Source organism: Rhinolophus hipposideros, assembly GCF_964194185.1.
Source record: "Rhinolophus hipposideros genome assembly, chromosome: 7".
NCBI lineage: Eukaryota > Metazoa > Chordata > Mammalia > Chiroptera > Rhinolophidae > Rhinolophus > Rhinolophus hipposideros.
In genome coordinates, this window is record NC_138053.1 from 78038375 (window position 1) to 78051018 (window position 12644).

The 12644-nt window shown below is 38.1% G+C and overlaps 1 protein-coding gene across 1 annotated transcript in view; it reads right to left on the reverse strand.

Annotated features, from left to right (window-relative positions):
- Positions 1 to 5489: 5489 nt before the first annotated feature.
- TTC23L (tetratricopeptide repeat domain 23 like) overlaps positions 5490 to 12644 on the reverse strand; it is a 47222-nt gene continuing 40067 nt past the window's right edge. Inside the window, 2 exon segments of the mRNA XM_081053307.1 lie at positions 5490 to 5998; positions 7939 to 8045. Coding sequence (XP_080909433.1) covers positions 7964 to 8045 — 82 coding nt within the window. The 3' untranslated portion in view covers positions 5490 to 5998; positions 7939 to 7963.

Genomic DNA, 12644 nt, shown 5'->3' on the forward strand with positions numbered 1-12644 from the left:
AAAGATCTGTACTCAGAAAATTATACAACACTGAAGAAAGAAATGAAAGAAGACATAAATAGATGGAAACCCATTCCATGTTCATGGATAGGAAGAATTAATATAGTTAAAATGTCCATACTGCCTAAGGCAATATACATATTCAACGCAATTCCTATCAAACTACCAACGACGTTTTTCACAGAAATAGAACATATAATCCTAAAATTTATATGGGACCATAAAAGACCCCGGATAGCCTCAGCAATCTTGAAAAATAAGAACAAAGTGGGAGGTATAACGATACCTGATTTCAAATTATACTACAAGGCTACAGTAATCAAAACAGCATGGTACTGGCATAAAAATAGACACATAGATGAATGGAACAGAATAGAGAGTCCAGACGTAAATCCATGCCTATATGCCCATCTAATCTATGACAATGGAAGCAAGAATGTACGATGGGGTAAAGACAGTCTGTTCAATAAGTGGTGTTGGGAAACCTGGACAGACACATGCAAGAAAATGAAGCTGGACCACCTCCTTACACCATATACAAAAACAAATTCAAAATGGCTTAAAGACTTAAATGTAAGATCTGAAACCATAAAATATATAGAAGAAAATATAGGAAGAAACTTCATGGACATTACCCGGAGTAAGATTTTCACTGACATATCCCCTCGCGCGAGGGAAGTAAGAGAAAAAATAAACATGTGGGATTACATCAAACTAAAAAGTTTTTTCACAGCAAAGGAAACCATCAATAAAACAAAAAGGGATCCTACTGTATGGGAAAAGATATTTGCCAATGATATATCTGATAAGGGATTAATATCACAAATCTATAAAAAACTTACTCAACTCCAAAAAAACAAACAACCCAATTAAAAAATGGGCAGAGGACTTGAGGAGACATTTTTCTAAAAAGGACATACAGAAGGCAAGAAGACATGAAGAAATGCTCAACCTCACTAACCATCAGAGAAATGCAAATAAAAACCACAATGAGATACCACCTCACTCCAGTCAAAATGGCTATCATCAATAAATCAACAAACAACAAATGCTGGCGTGGATGTGGAGAAAAGGGAACGCTGGTGCACTGTTGGTGGGATTGCAGATTAGTGCAGCCACTATGGAAAACAGTATGGAGGTATCTCAGGAATCTGAAAATGGAACTACCCTATGATCCAGTAATTCCACTCCTAGGCATCTACCCGGAGAAATCCAAAACTCCAATTCAAAAATGTGTATGCACTCCTATGTTTATTGCAGCACTTTACACAATAGCCAAGATATGGAAACAACCGAAATGCCCATCGGTAGATGACTGGATTAAGAAGCTGTGGTACATTTATACAATGGAGTATTACGCAGCCATAAAGAAGAAAGAAATCTTATCATTTGCAGCAACATGGATGGATCTAGAGAACATTATGTTAAGTGAAATAAGTCAGAAAGAGAAAGACAAGTACCATATGATCTCACTTATATATGGAATCTAAAGAAAAGACTATGTGAATAAACTAATCAGAAACAGTTTTGGGGACACAAAGGAAAAACCGAGAGTTGTTAGATGGGTGTGGGGGGGGGGGTTGGGGATAAGGGGAAAGGTGAAGGGATTTGGAAGCAGCTGGTAACCACAAGATGGCCTCAGGGTTTTTTTTGAAAATTAATTTGGGGAAGGTATTCAATAATGTTGTAAAGATTTTGTTGGGTATCCGATGGACATGCGTCCTATTTAGGAGACCACCTCAGGGATACTGTGGATACCTGATCATGGCATTGTACACCAGAAGCTAAACATTAATGAATGCCAACTATAATTTTATATATATAATGTGATGGTTCAGTGTGAGGTCGGAGGGATAGTGGATGGGGGGAGGGGGGTTCACAGTGTGAGGGATATAAATGATGAACGTCTAAGTATTACCTTGTCTTGTACACCTGAAACTAATAAATTAAAAAAAAAAAAAAAGCAAAACTCACACATTTTAGAAATGTAAAAAAAAAAAAAAAAAAAGAAAAACATGCCTTGTCTCAACCATAGCTCACACCCACCCGACTAACTGCACCAAATAAGTTGAAACTTGTCACACACTGCTACTAAGGTTCGATGTGCCGTTTCCCGTATTGATCCCCACTTTTCCAGGATGGCACTTGGCAGCAGCATTCATTGAATTTTGTAATCATAATGGAAAGGCTGCATGTCACACATCACTTCTGGTACGGTAATTTCTGTCAAATAAAAACATTACGGTGTGTCCTCATCCACCTTATTCACTGGATTGAGCACCATGCAATTTCTGGCTCTTCCCCAAAGTCAGAATGATTCAGGACATTGAGGCGGTCACGACAGCATAACTAAAGATGCTCACGAAAGAGGACTTCCAGAACTGCTTCAGAAAGTGGTAGGAACAATGTCATAAATGTGTTCGAAGCGAGGGAGCATTTTGAGGAGGATTAATGGCAATGTGGTTTTTACTGTAATATTTTTTAATTTAAAATTATTTTTTTATCACACCTCATATTGATTTAATAAAAACTGACATTTTTGCACATTTAAGACTATCATTTTAGTTACATATATCATAAGCTATTTAGAAATCAGAAGGTAATGAATTTAATTCTTCCTAAAGCATCCTAGCATCAATGTACTGATTTAATAAAGAATTTCCTATTTATGTGTATTTTAGTTGACTTAGGAATTTACTCATTTAACTTTGTCCTAGTTCCTATAAAAGACCACTAAGGAGTGGGCTTCCTCAGACAGCAGCAAGGCGTGGTGACTACAAATTCATGTGTCGCACATAGAATAATATACTATTAAGACCTTTAGTTTTGCCCTTTTGAAGTTTACATCCTTTTCTTGTCAGTAAAATTGCGCTTAACATGAATGGGTAGGTAATCTTGCCACTTTTAATTTGTTTATTGCCTATTTAATGATGTGCTTCCACCTAGAGCTGAGAAAATGATTCAAAATGATAAAAGTAAAATGATTTGTTAAATTCAACTTTGTTAATAAAAATGTCTTGTAATACAATAATTTTATAAGAAGCCACAGAAGTTCTGTGGTGTTATCAAGTAGGCCTAGTAAGAATCAGTTCTAGTTGCTGGCAGGGCCGCGTGGAACATTGCCAATAGTTGAGGGTGGTGAATTTTTCAGTACAATGTCAACTCCCTTCTTTCCTTCCCTGTTTTCACACTGCCTGTTCCTTGTCCCCACTGAGATCAATCTTCTGGGTCCTGAGAAACGGGGGAAATTGTGTAGTGTATTTTTCTTTTCCCAATTACATATTGGAAATAGTGGTTTCATACGTGTCAGGATACACGCACCCAGCGGCGGTTAGCAGCTCTGACCGGTTTCCCACTCCAAGAGCGAACAGCCTGTGCTCTAGTCAGAAAAGCCACAGGGGACTGCTACAAGTGCTTTTGACGTCAGTGTTCTAGTCACTGCCAGAGGTTTTCGTAATTAGCAGAGTAATGTTTGAAGTCGATTTTCTTGCTGAACTCAATAGTTTATTGATCAGTATGGTAGGTAGTAATTAGTAGTGTCTCTCATTGGTAAAACTAGAGATATTCAGGATATGTGAACTGATTGGATTATTTCAGAGTAGTTCCCCATTCTTGCATGAAAATGATAAAGACTCTAGCTGAGACCTGTAACCTACACCCGAGGCCTGGTACCTGAGGCTTGACCCCTGAATGATCTTGCTTCCTGCCATTTTATGCCAGGATTTCTGGTTGCTTCTTGTTAACTAGCTAGGACAGTCCTATTTCTGGAATATTATCAAGTTCGCCTGAAATGGACTTTTCATAGAAAGAGGTGAGTTAACTACTGAAACACAGAAATAGGGCTTCACTGAGCTTACACAATAAGTTGTATAAATTTTTTTGCATGCTTGCTGACATATGTTTATTAAAATCAGTGTGTGGAACAGTTTGATCTGAGCTTGATTTTTTTTTTCCCCCTAACTTGGCAGAGATTGAAAATGGCTAACCCTCATCCACCTCAAAAGTTTCAGTGCCTATTAGCTAATTTGAAAGAATGTAACAGTAACTGCAAAAGAATGAATGAATAATAAAAGAATGAGAGTTGTGTATGACCATATTGGCTCAAGTCTGTTAGAAACATAAGATGTTTGGTTAGATTGGATTATCCAGATTCCTGGTTGGTTCCCCATGAATTTAGAAAGTAACTTGGCTCTCATCTATAGTTTTCTAGGTGAAAAATGCAACTTTATATTTGGTTGTATTATGCTGAGCATTGTAATGTGGCATCTTAAAACTTGGAGATTTCACAAAATAGTGAAATTTTAAAACTTTTGGGACCAACATAGGTGCCAACTTATCTTGTAAGATATGAGAATATTAAAACTATACCATTCATTATCACCACCATTTCACAAAACATTTGAACATCAAAATCTCAGAAAATGGAGTTAGTAACTACACTGACAGTAAACTAGAAATACTCAAAACAAATTTCAAATTAAAATTTACACCATAAAATTGTATTTTACAATGTTATACTTTATGCTATTTTATTGATATCAGCTTGTCAGTTTGGAGATCTTAAAACTTTGGGGGTCTCAAAAATAGTAAAATTTAAAAAATTTTAATGCCACCCAAAATGGAGCCTGAATGGCCACTTCTTTCTAGCACCTTGTTTTTATTACAGTCATTGGTGAAAATCCATTTTCAACTGGATATGTGAAAATGGAAGCAGCTCTATTAAGTCTACTGTAGTCAATTCAGAATGTTCTGGGTCAGAACAGCAGTCCCATCTCCAGACAGGGCTAAAATTAGCAGTGATACACCAGGTGCAACAGTTAATAAGCACTGCAGAGAAGGTCAATGGAATATAACTGCCTTTAGCCAGGGCTGCAACCTGAGACCGTCTTGAGTGCCAAGCCTAAAGCATTCTGGGAATTAGCTAAAGGAGAGCATCAGCTGCCAGGAGAAAGCCATTGAATTAACTGGTATATTGTACCTCTCCCACAGCAGAACACTACTTGGGTACTGGTTGGTTAATTAGGTTTTACAGACTGAACAAATGACTGAAATGAAATAATTTCTTGAATGAAATACCAAAACGTGGCTCTGTGAGCACTGAGTGAGCGAGATATTCATAGACACTCTGATTCCCCCAAAGACACACGGTCTTTGAACTCCATTAAAGCAGCTCAGGTAACTGAGAAACAAAAAGGAAAAAACAAAAGCTTTTTATAGTGTAAACTCAGACTAATAAAATTTCTCCTTTTTTCCCTGAATACTTGAAGAAGAAAGTAAGAAAAAATTCAGGGTTGCCAATTTTTTTTAACAGCCTCGGTGAGTGAGCATTCCTTTCCTAAAAAAAAACATTTAATCCAGTTTGGTAGGAGCAGCATAGTGGGATGGAAAGAGGAATCATCCGCAATTCAGAAAGTGCTTTATAATGACCAGGCTGACCTTGAACAAATCCATCTTGTCCCTAGTGTCTTCATTTTTAAGAAAAACGCTGTCTGACTCTAACATTGTATGACTTTAATGAATCAGACCAGGGCAAATGTTTCAGAATATTAAACATTTCTTCACAAAGCTGAATTCAAACAGGTTTTGACTAAAAATAATTCCAAAATTATAGTATATTCAAATGTTCACCAGTAAACTACTTAGGTGTTGCAGAATTTCTTTAAAAATCAGAACTGAAAGGAATGAGAGTTAGAAGAAGGAAAATGGAAGGTAATGGAGTCCCAGTGACATAAAAAACTAACCCAAACAAAGCATGTGTCAAAAAAGATTCCTTCCCCCAAGTTACAGATTGGGATCCTGGTTTCTAATGGCTCTTGGGTATTTTACCTGCAATGTTGCTGCCAAGTGGACTTTTTTTCTAGAGTCCTTAGTTTAGATCTGTCATTTCTGTTGGTGTTGATAAATATATTTTGTGATCCAGAAGTTTTGTTATCAACAAGGTTGGCTTTATTGTTGGCTATTTTGTATAGAGATTTTCTCTTTATTGCTAACAGAAGACCTAGAGGAAAGGAGAAAACTTAGTGCACTTTGCTTGGTTCTTGCCTTCAATTTCTCCTTACAGCACGAAATCACTGCATTACTGAGCTAGAAGGCTGAACTCAGTCTGAGGAGACTATTTCCCCATGTGATCATAGCCCTAAAATACCCACTCTTCTAATAAGCCTCCAAAATGGTACTGGAGTCTTTGGCTATCTCCCTAAAGAGCAGGGAGCTCTTTCCTTGATTCAGATAGCAAGCCAAGGATATCTAAGATAACTTTGAATTGGATTGCTTTTATTCACAGCTGGAAACAAAAACTTACCTACTTTAGGGCCTTTTATATAGTTTCTGATTTTCAGGTGATTTCTTATGAGCACAGAGATGCAAGAGCCCAGAGGCCCTATTTAACCCAGAGGCTAAAAAGTGGGTCTGCCTTCCTCATTCCCAGCCATAAACACTTCCATACTCTGATTCCCTAAGTCTGGAGGAGTGGAGGGAGAAGTAATGCGGTCCAAAAGACTGCGATCCAGAAATACGGTTTCTATTAAGTGTTCTCCATTCATCTCCTATTTAAACCTCAAGTCTGCAAAAAGTGTGGTTTTCATAACCCCTATTTGGCTGGAAAAAAAATATCTATTCCACAAAAATATGAGATACAAAATTTTATGAGCAACATGAGGGTTTTTAATATGCAAAGCCCACTAAAGACTGATTCATTCTCTATTACTAAAATACAGAACGCTACCTGAAAATTTAACTGCCTTCTCAGTAAACCAGGAGATAATGTGATTCCCACTTTAGAGAATGGGCACAAATGAAGTCAATTGCTCAGAGGTCTCATAAAAGTCAGAGGTGGGCAAAGATCTGAGTGTGATCTCTGCTTGGAACAGCAACTAGAGATCAGCCTGCGGCTTCTTCCTCTCCCACCACAAGGTGGCAGGATGCCCCTTGCCTGAAATCAGGTTACGGAAAGGACGCTGAGTCCTGTAATGTATGTATTTTCTTTGGATTTAAGTGATTGTGTCAGACTGTCTCGTCTATGATATTGTCTATGCTTCTAGAGGCTGATAACCTCTAGCTCAGTTTTGAGATGTTAACCAGCAAAAAGTTTTCCACATCAGTCTAGTGGTGGCTTTTCACAAAGTGGTGTAACTAGAAGGTAGTAAGGTCAAAGTCCAGGTTTCAGTAAAAATAAAAACAGCTGTTTAGTTCTTATTTATTACCTGATTACTATGGGGCCAGGCCCCCTGGTAACTATATATATTATCTCATTCTCACAGCAGTACTGAGAGATAGGTACCCACTTTAAGGATGAGGAAACCATGATTACACGTAACTAGAAAGTGGAGGTACTGGGGTTTGAACCCAGGTTTGTCTATCTCCAGAACTAGAGCTCTTAACCACCATGAATCAAAGAAAAATTAGTTCATAGGGATGTGTTGAAGTCATGTTTCTATGATCAGATAAAATAGTTCACTGGTGAGATAGTCGTTGTTCATAAAGACTTTATTATATCCTAAAGTGGGACCCAAATTCTTTTCCAAACTACAAAAGCATTCTTGTACCCTCAGTTCAAGCATGTTCTACACCCTTTCATTTTGAAAAAAATCAAACTTTAGATATTCATAGTTTCTCTACTTTGGTTCTAAAGACAGTGTAAGGTTTTATTTACGAAAATTTAAATCACTTGACCATTTCAAAAAGAACTCAAGTGTATGTAAATACAATGGCTTTAAAAAATTAATTTGTTCCTAACATGCCAAAAGGGAAGTTTAGTATACGAAAACTGAGAAGTACTTCAGGAAATGAACCTGTGTCATTTGGTTTAACCGACTTTGATTTTTCCCTAAACTGATTTCTGCCACAGAACCTTTCTCCCTCCCCCATTCCTTGGAATCAGCATTCCTTGCAACACTCTTTAGGAAATGCTGTCCTGTCCGACAGCCTTAAAGAACTTACCATTCCTTCGATACACTGTCCGCCGTCATGCCTCTATGATGCTGCCTACGGAGTCCCATCTTCCTGGAGTGGCTTTTCTTCTCCATCTGGATGAACTGCTACTCACCCTTCAAGAGACAGCTCAAATGTAACCCTCTCTGTCAAGTCTTTTCCAGCTTTCGTAGATTTTCTCTCCTTTCTGCTCTCATTGCACTGAGACCTCTACCGGCAAACTTACATGTCACCTTTTCATGATTTCATGTTTGTCTCTCTCACTAGATTATTTCCTTAAGAGTAATGACCATATTTTGTGTCTCTATTACCACCTGTAGCCCTAACTGCACCTGGGACTTAGTAGGTGCTCACCAGATGTTTGTTGAAGGAATGAATGACGATGAGGAAACTGAGGCTCAGAACATTGAAGCAACTTGAGGTCACATAGCTATTTCATAGCAGAGTTGCACACACAAGGCGCCTTGACTCAGTCTTTTCACTATGCCTGAATAGCAAATTCATGGCACAACTTCAGCTTTTCCCCAGCCATACTCCATGGCAGACAATACTCATAAATCAAACTCCACCAAACCCAGCCTTTTGCTCTGGAACTTCAAGCATCACTCTAGGACAGCACCAACAGCATGGGCCCATGAGGACATACACGTGCTCTCCTTGCCCTATTCCACTATATTCTATCAATCCAATTTTGTGGGCATGGCAGAGTGGTTGTTGATTGTAGAGTTCCCTCACTGCTCTGCTAAAGATAAGGCACCCTAAACTGGCTCTTGGTGGCTTAGCGGCCTGCAGGGAGACCCTAAGGTGGGGGAGCGAAAAGCTGCCACCCCTTAGCACATGGATCCTAGAGCAGATTGTGCTTCCCACCCATTCATACACCAAGGTTTCCTCAAATATTTTCTCCTTTAATTTTGTAGAGGCAGTGTCAGAATATTCACTAATGATAGGAACAGAACATAAACACGAGCCTGGAAACAATCCAACTTACAGAGCATAAATATTTCCTCACGAAAGTCTTGCCCAAGACTGATTTGGCTGCCACAAAACTTACGAAGCATATCACCTATTCTGCTTGCTGCAGTTGTCTCTCGAGGTCGTCACCCCAAATCCTCCTCTCCCACCATACTTTTCTTTGGCTTTCCCTCCCCTGTCCCTTGGCCCAGAAGAGGTTGTTCTATTTTGTTCACATGACCAAGAGGACAGTAGATCACTAATAGATTAATGAGCATTGAGGCGCTTCCTGTAAAGAGGAAAAGATGGTTTTTCTTCTTCCTGTTCACTTCTACACCTCAAGACTCATCAAAAGTTATACCAAAGTAACTTTTTCGCATGCAGGTGTCCTAGAGATGTCTCACATGGACAAAGATGAGTTGATGCTCCATGCTTTTCTGCTTCCAATAAGTCTGGATGACTAGTTGTAAAAATACCTAATCTTTATTGAGCACTTACTATATACCAGGTACTGTGCTAACTGCGTTTTGTGAATAATCTCATTTACTCTTCATTGTGTTTCCATACTATAGATACTATTCTAATCCTCGTTAGAAAAAACAGGCTTAGGATAACTTACCTAATATAATGGCATGTAGAAAGTGGCAAAGTCTGGAGTCCAACACAGGTCTATCTGACTCTGAAGTCCAGGACTTTGACTATATTCTTTTAACAATGAGAACTGTCCAGTAATAGAAGGGGCCACTTTGATACATAATGAGTGAGTTTCTGATTTGGGGAGGTGTTTAATCAGGAACTGGACACACAGTAATCTCAAAAATCTGCTCTACCAATACTGCTCACTCTAATGGCAGTGATGATTTTCTGTTTGCCAGTATAATGGCTTCTTATTAGCCATCATTCTCTTCACATCATCATCTCTAATTAGCACATACTGTGTCAGGCATCTGTCTGAGCAGTTTTACTTACATTAACTCAATTACAACAACCTATGAAATAGGTATTATCCCCATTTTATACATGAGGAAACTGAGACATAAAGTGACTTGTCCAAGGTCACACTAATAAATAACAGAGCTGGGATTATAACCCAATCATCTGGCTCTCAACCATTTTCTTAACACTACATAGTACTACTGTCTCTTAATATTTGATACATATGCCATATTCTTTAAAAAATTATCTTTTTATCAGTCATAATATATTTATTGTGAAAAAGGACATGTAACACAGAAATATGTTAATGGAAATTGGAAGTCCCCCATACCCCAATGTCCCAGACATTTACTGTTATCTTCACTAACCACATATTTTTGTATATTTGTAGATTATAAAATATATAATGCTCACTAATATGAACTTTTTTCATGTTTGTAACAATAGATCTGCAATATTTGCTTTGACTCTTCAAAACTCTACTTCATGCTTTTGAATGACCATATTATACAGTCATGAACATGGATCTTATTATATGGAACATAAACACATTCCAGTGCTTCTACTAGTGAACATTTGAGTTTTTCCCTACTGCTTTGCTATGATACAAAAATCTACAGGGAAGGTATATATATACATTCACATACACACACGCACACACACACACACACACCAGGGGTGCCAACAAAATGTGTACAAGTGGACACTTTGGACGCTTTGGTCAACGTTGCTCAAGCGGTAGTTTGCCGTAATCAGAAGTGTCTGGTCACTGATGGTGGTCACTTTGATCACCTTGTAATTGCAGAAGTCAAATGTGACTTGTATTCATCTTTCATTATTGGTATACATTGAGTATTACAATTTTAATAGTTTTTTCCTTTCTTCAAAAGCGTATGTTTATTTTTTTGAAATATACATATATATATGTATATATATATATATACATATATATATAAATTTCAGAGTCAAAGAATAAATATTTAAACATTCTACTAACTTTTGCCAAAACGTCTACCAAAAAGGTAATATCAACAAGCAGCCCCATCAACAGGGTCCTGAGAGGGCTAATCTCCCATACCTTTGCTAGAACTGGGTTTCTATTACCTGTGTTTTTCATTACCACAAATATGATAGGTTAAAAGTGTATTTCATGCTTTCAATTTTTAAATTCTGATTGAGATTGGATATCCTGTTCTGCGTTTATTGATCATTTGCATTTCCTTTTCTTTGAACTGGCCCTTCATGTCTTTTGTGACAATAATATTGACCACTCCTCTGAAACTTTCTTCTCCAATGAGTTTTTTTTTTTTCTGTTCTTTGCTGACTTTCCCAATTCCCTAAAGATTCTTTCTGAGTCATTTTCCCAGTTCCTCCTTCTGCATGACCTCTAGATGATACAATAACAGTAATGACAATAATTACATTTCACACAAGCTTACTGTGTGCAGCACATTAAATAAATAAAGCTCTTAAAATAGTGGTCTCATGCACATTTTTTTTAGATGAAGAAAGGAAGACATAGTCTCACTGGAAGTGGGGAAAAGTTCAAATTTGAGTCCTGTCTGTTTTGATTCCAAATCACCACTTACATTCTCTCCAAAATCCACTGTTCTTTCCTAAGCCTTGTCATTTCACATACACATATTTTACGGGTTTCTTACCCATTTCCTTAACCTCAGAATCTATCTTCTTGAGCTCCTGGTCTATTAGACATTACCAAGTGGATGTAATGTGGTACCTCAAACTTAACACATCCCAAATGAAAATCATTACCTTCCTCGGAGCCCCCTCAGACACCCTCCAAGATGACCACCTCTTACCAATACTGTTTCACTTAACAACACTGCCATTCACCCAGTGGCCCAAGCTAGAAACTCCAAAACCACCTTTGACTTCTGTCTCCGTTACACCTCATCTAATTGGTTCCAAGGTCTTGTCACTAGACTCCAAATTGTTTCTCAATCCATCCTCTCCACATCCCTTCTACTGTGCCTTTAGATAATAGGGCTCTCCACATTTCTTCTTTGTTGTATCTGCCTCCTAACTCTTCTCCCTCCTAACATCTCCCTAAGCCCCATCTACCCTTCCCGGTGCTGTCAGAGTGGATGTTCTAAAGCCAATAATTGATCATATCACATCCTGTACAACTCTGACAGTTGCCCTCTGTCTCCTGAATAAATTCTGAAATCCTTAGCATGGCACATAAAACATTCCATAATCTGGCCCCAATGTCTTTCCGAATTTCTCTCCAGCATATTCCTACTCATGTACCTGAACTACAACCACTTAAGGCTGCTTGCTTTTCCTTAGAAACACCACGTATCTCCATGCCACTATGCTTTTGTTCATGCTACTTGCAATGCCCTCCTTTGGCTTCTTCTCTACCTGTTGATAGTCTACTTTTCTTTAAAAATCCTGCGCCCTGCCCCCCAGCCTTACAGACAGTTTCCACCCACATTTCCAGCTTCACAATTGACTACTTGTGCACTTCGCTTATGTTTCTATTAAAGCTTTACTACAGACTGACTGGTAAGCTGGTCATGTGTGTCTGTTTTCCTGAAAGGACTGTATCTTAAACATATTAGGAACTGTAGTGCTTGGAAGGAGCTTGATATGTAAATGATTAAAACTTTTGTGATTTAGGTAATAGTTAGATTAAACAACCTCAAAGTTTACTTCCAAATCTGAGATTTTGTCTTTTCTATACACTTAAATCTCATTTGAGGCCCTTGCAGCTATCATTTATCCTTGGAATTAACTCCTATTTCAAGAGGCCTGTTCTGCTTTCACTTCTTTGCAGAGGCTTCAAAAGCCAAGAATTGGGGCTC